The sequence below is a fragment of the Ambystoma mexicanum genome, chromosome 7q (assembly GCF_040938575.1).
Source record: "Ambystoma mexicanum isolate Mex_15411 chromosome 7q, UKY_AmexF1_1, whole genome shotgun sequence".
Lineage (NCBI taxonomy): Eukaryota > Metazoa > Chordata > Amphibia > Caudata > Ambystomatidae > Ambystoma > Ambystoma mexicanum.
In genome coordinates this window covers 1,117,222,547-1,117,228,694 of record NC_090941.1, presented here as the reverse complement: position 1 = coordinate 1,117,228,694, position 6,148 = coordinate 1,117,222,547, and the positions used below count along the sequence as shown (strand labels likewise).

Below are 6,148 nucleotides of genomic sequence, written 5' to 3'. Positions count from 1 at the left end.
AGTCCGAACACTTTACAACCTTTCTCCCTTCACCCCCCCCCCCTCTCGAAATACCCGTCCTCCAGTTTCGTGATGGCCATGTTTATTGAGTTTTAATTTTTGTTAGAGAAAATACAGGTTGTGTGCTGTGTTTAGTCATTTTTTCTCTCTATAAGAAAGGACCATTGGCCTCATGGACAGGAGCTAAGTGTGATAATGTTGTGTGTGGCCAGCCGTACTAGATGCTAATTGCATGCCGCCCTCGTTAAAGGCCCTCACTGTGTTCTGGTCTATATTAAATTGGGCAGTGGGGCTTAACCACCTGGCAATGCCCTCAAAAGACACATTATGGCCAAATTAATTACTTTTCTTCAAATCTACAGCTTTAAGCTGGAAAAAAATCTTTAAAAATATGTAAAACTAATTCACAGGGCTTTTTTGTTCATGTAACATAAGGAACGCACTTGGACATCTTCACTTTCATGCAAAAAATGTGTGGGGTTCATAAACAGGATTCTGAATCTACGCCTCTTTCATGCACATATTGAAGGCCCCTTTTTTTTCTTATGTACATACTCACACACATTTGGGGTGAGGATGTTGTGTTCTTGTTCATGCAAAACGGATGTGCACAGAAATGCATGGCCCGGCCAGTGCAGGGTTCAATTACAAACAGGCCTAGGAGAACTTGCAATGTACAGAAGTGTCATTCCTGAGCCTTCCATGCATTTTATGCCACTGGTGCTGCTGTCCCAAATATATTTCTAGCCCATTGTCTGTATTTACTTACATTTCTGTAATTCTGCGGATAGGACCACATGGTTGCTGGAAGCCAATCAACACATTAGCAATAAATGTGAATAAGCTAGTCTTTTTGATTATACTAGCATAATGTCAATCAATGCCAACAACTATATATTTTTTTAGAGATGTACGATTATTTGTGAATAGAAGAACCCACAAATGGTATTAATATATATATTCTGAAAAAGATTACCAGTGACAGAAAGCAATCCATTCTGAGATGTTCTCACTAAACTCCATATTCTCCTTTTTATCCTTTTGCTTACAGTGGTGATAAGAAGACAGATTTGGAACTGGAGATGGCTCTCTTTGGGAAACTCTTTGAGCCGGTTGCCTACATGCAGTCAATGAAGTCTGTGGTGCATGGAATTGAGGCCTATGTCCAAGGTGTAGCCAAACCTGAGGAAGTTGAGCTCATCAAGAAGAACCTGGAAGCTATTAACAAGGAGCTTGTGGCGGTGAAAGGCCTGATGCATGACTCTGATGTGGTGCACTGTGAGGATAACATCACCGTGGTGTACTATCAGCTGGATACTGTGGTGCGGGCAGATGCACAGTTCACCAAGAAGGAGCTGGAGGTGTTCTTGCAGTACATCACCGACTATAAAATCGAGAGGCAGCTGAATGCCTTATACAACCGCCTGCTAGGAGTGTCTGTTCTCGCCAATCAGACCACTCTTCTTGAACAGGTGATTCTGGACCACAAGCCCCGCCGGTGGGAAATGATGGCATTTTGTGAGAAGATTAACTTTGTGATAGGGATAGGCCTCCTCTGCCTCTTTACCCAAGCCTCCATCACTGGCAGAGATGGCGCCCTGATGATGAGTCGTTGGTCTGACAAGATGGCTGCCTTGTATCAACGTATGAAGGTGGTGTCCAAGGAATGTTTCCACTACTTTAAGGAGCAGGCTAAGGAAGACATTGAGAAGTTCCTGGAGACAAAGGGGAAGATGAAAAACGAAGAGATCGCCTCTTCAATCCTGAAGACCCTGGAGAAGAACTATGATTGGTTGAGGTGGGCGGTGATGGTGTCTGACTCTTCCCTGGAAAGCTCAGAAGAGGTCCTGGTGAAGGGCAGCTTTATCTCAGTGACACAAGATTGTGGCCTACAGGTGGTTGTCAGCTACAGTGAGAGTCCTTCCTCACTGGACAAGAACAAGACACACCACTTGATCGGTGAGCTGGAGTGGAAGATACCTAACCCACCCCCCGATGTGTATGCCAACATTGAAGCCAACCCCAATTACGCCAAGACCTACTTGGCACAAAGAATGCTGCAGAAGCTGGATGAGGGTCTTGGAGATGGAATCACCATTCATGTGGTCCCAGGGAAGCTGGCAATGAAGGGGAACTTCCCACAAGCATCCTCGGTCCTCTATGAATACAAGCATAGGTTGGCCACAGGCACTGTGTGTATCTTTGGGTGATTTCCAACCTCAGGAAATGCAACCTCAGCGTTTTGACTTTACCTGTCCAGTGCAGATGGCCAGAGATGTAAGTGGCACTATGAAAATCCAATGCAGTCCAAAGCTGGGGTATGCCAATGGCTCGCCATTTGCACATGGCACTCAATCTTAATCATTCCTCATTTTTTAAATCGTAATCAATAAAGTCTTTAAATTTTAACACAGTGAACTTTTCTTGAAATCATTTGAGTGCTAAACCCATTTTGTGTCTTACTGTGGTTTTCCGAACCAATGTATGCGGCACCCTTGGCACATATGAGCAACCACTTGGCTACTCATTGTCATACACCAGACCACCGAAAACAGTCCCTGCGTAGACATTCAAGAAGCAGGATCTCATATTTGGAGAGACACGCCCGTTGAGTACCCACTCGGTACCGAGAACCTTTCAAGCATCAACGTCTTTCTTAAAGTCAATCTTTTTAGGGTTCTAGGGTTCTACTTACTTTCAGCATGTTTGGTGCTTCCGAATACTTTTTCAGTAATGTGTTCCATTTCATGGCTATTAAAAGGGATGTGACCATGTCTTCCAGGTACTTGATCCTGTCTCTTGTGGTTCTTGGAGGACCTGTCGTATGTATGAATGTCTCCAACTATTTATATGATGGCGTCTTCATCTTCTTGGAGAATGGCAAGGATGTTGCCGTGCCAAGTTCTCAATGAATAAACAGAGCTTCTCTTCCTTTGTCCCAGCCCACTGGAACACCAACCCGGTCCCAATGAGGGCTGCTCCAAAGCTCCTGCAGTTCAGGAAGGAACTCAAGACGCTGCTTGGAATAACAAACGGTCACTCAGGACGTGCTACTCCTTGGTATATACCATCCTTGTACTATGAGATATCCAAGTTACTGTAAGCTGCCCTCTGTCCTCTGATACATCCAAGCTACTTGTACAGTGCTCTTTTTTTTTCCTAGCTATGTTCTCGCTCTTTAAAAGCAAAGGCCAATGGCAATACCAAATACATTTATATATATCCGCTGATGACGGGAACCTTTATATAAGCAATACAAATTGGGTTGGAAGGATCAGTATTAATACATACAAAATAATATAACAAATAAGATGCTACAAATCGTAGCTGTCTATTAATTTCTCAAATCACATGTGAGCGCTACTAGTGGAGAAGAAAAGATTTAGTTGTTTTTTAATAAAAATGCCACTTCAATCTGCAACCATAAAAAGACACAAATTACACATTACATAATTAAACAGTAAAATACATAAATGACACCATCTGCAACACCTAATGAACAACATAAAGCCATAACTTCAAATGGAAATGTTCCAGTGAAAACCTCCTAAATATATACCCAAATCCACATTCATAGTTGGACACCCTCCCCTCCAGCTTCCGCAATGAGTCCTGCAATGTCCTTCTTACCCCTGCAACCATGGACATACAGACCCCTCTGATTGCTACCTTAAAGGGCTCCCACAAGGTCCCAGCTTCTGCAACAAATCCCTCGTTAATACTAAAAACAGCACAAACTGCTGCTGTAAAGTTTCCCCAAACGCCAAATTCTCCAATGCCATAGCCTGTAAATGCCATAGCCATATAGATGACATCTGTCGCAAACCTTGCACTTGCATCACTAAAGGTGAGTGATCTGAGAGAACTTTCCCCAAATACTCTGTATTGGTAAATGAGTGAATATGCTCTGCACCCATGCATGTATAGTTCAGTCGGGAGTGTGAACCATGTACGCCCGAGAAGGAGGAATATCCCTGGTCCTGCCCATGCGACTCTCGCCACAACTCCACCAAGTCCAGGTCACTGACTGTGCTGCGCAGTGACCACACCACCTGCTGTTTCAACAGCCCCGCCAACCCTGTACTATCCAGATCCGGATCCAGAAGACAGTTAAAATCCCCTCCCCATATAAACAGCCCCTCCATGTATCCCCCCACAAGGTTTAGCACAGAAGGAAAATAATCTTTGTCATCTATGTGTGGTGCATAGGTCACCTCGCAGAGGTCACTCTAAAGTACCAAGGAGCACCACCATCCTTCCAATGTCATCGGTCAAAACCTTCTCCATATGGATAGGAATTCCGGGACCTACCCAAATCAGAACCCCCCTAGTGTATGACGAGTATGCCATCCCCACTAGCATCCCTACCCACTGCTTCCTAAGAGAATCCAAATCCTTCTGCACCATATGGGTCTCCTGAAGCATGGGCAGTCGAATCCCATGTCATCTCAAGAGCCCCAAACTCACAGGCGCTTAAGCTGCTTACCCAAACCCCGGACGTTCCATGTCCCAATCTTTGAATGGTCACCCCCCCCCATGCATTGTGCATCAAAGGACCCATCTCCACAAATCCCCCCATCCCCTCTCCATGCCATCCCCAGTAAACCGTTGTAATCTGTACTGTCAATTTAACAACAAACCTTGTCCAATTGGATGAACGTAACACAACCCCCTCAACCGGCATCCTCGGCTAACAGTCACCATCCAGGCATCCCACTCATGCCCTCTGCAGCCTGCCCCCACCCCCCTGCCAAATCACCCACCCCCACACCCAACTCGGCCCTAAACAAGCCACACCCAACCCCCCTGCGCACCGCCCCACCTGCCCGCCCCAAATTGAATTCCCGGCTCTTTTCCTCAATGCTCTTGACCCACCAGTCACTCCCTCCACACTACTCACCCCTCCTATGGATGAACACTGTGGAATCGGGGGCTCTCTCCTCCCTGCCCCAGTTCCACCCGTCACAATAATCATCTCTCACTTCCTCAACCCCACAACATCCAATACACTGTCATAGCTCTGGTACGAGCTACCGCAACCAACCTCAAACCCATCTCCTCCATGACGAGAATCTGTCTCCAGGCTTCAATACCCCCTCCCCTCCCTCATCCCGGGAGCCCGGGTGCTTCAGCACTGAGTCCAACCAGTTCCACACTTCCTGCGGTCATGCAAAGAACCAGGATTTGCCATCCGCAATGATCTTCAATTTGGCCAGAAAGAACATTGTGTACCTAATGTTTAACTCTCTGAGGCTTCGGATCACTGCATCATAGGTTTTCCGTTGTCGCTGTACTTCCAACGTGAGGTACGTGAAAATGCACAATTTTGTATTGCCCACCTCGTTGTAGCCAACCTTCCAGGCTCCTGCAGGATAGCGTCCCTCTCCCTAAAATTCACAATTATGCCCACTATCACTCTTGGCTGCCCCCCAGGCAGTAGAGCTCTGCCTGGCACCCTCATCACCCTTTCGACTGTAAAGAACATTGAGAGTGCTTTCACACGGAGAGTTTCCATGCTCAGGTGTTCCACGAAAAGCTCCACACTATGGACTTCCTCCCTCTCCGGGATCCCCACCAAGTGGATATGGCAACGCCTGAAGCGTCCCTCTGGACCCTCTGCTCTCAACTCCAATGCCCTAGTGGCTCCCACCAGGATCACCACCTGGTTTTTGAGTAGTTATAGGTCATCCTCCATGTACTCATCCTCTGTTCCACTTCCACAACCCTTTCAAACACCTTCCACAAGTCTGCCCTCACAAGGGCCACATCTACCTCCACTTCTTTGATACTCCCCTCGTAGTAGGCTTTTGTGGCCTGAATAGCCTCCATCAAGGTGTCCAGTGTCACCCCACCATATCCCCGTTTTCCACACTCTCCGTCCCTTGGCCTGCCTCATGGTGTACTTCTCTAGCCTCTGTTGGCCTTTCACTATCGTGGCCAATGCCGATTGCCTCGGTCCCCAAGTCTGTGCCCCCTTTGAAGCAGAGATCTCCTCTTCCTCCCTGGACTGTGGAGTAAGAGAACCTGTCTCACCGGGTGGACCTCCTGGATCAGGTGTACTGCACCACACTACCCTCATTTCTATGCCAACACTTCCTTGTGGACAGTCAAGAGCAAGGTGCAGCAGGTACAGATGTGCTCAGTGAAT

The 6,148-nt window shown here is 46.8% G+C and overlaps 1 protein-coding gene across 1 annotated transcript; it reads left to right on the top strand.

Annotated features, from left to right (window-relative positions):
* Positions 1-1,057: 1,057 nt before the first annotated feature.
* LOC138528673 (uncharacterized) lies at positions 1,058-2,383 on the top strand. The gene has a single exon (XM_069640521.1). It carries the CDS (start codon positions 1,083-1,085, stop codon positions 2,208-2,210), a length of 1,128 nt encoding a protein of 375 aa, XP_069496622.1. The 5' UTR covers positions 1,058-1,082; the 3' UTR covers positions 2,211-2,383.
* The last annotated feature ends 3,765 nt before the right edge of the window (positions 2,384-6,148 follow it).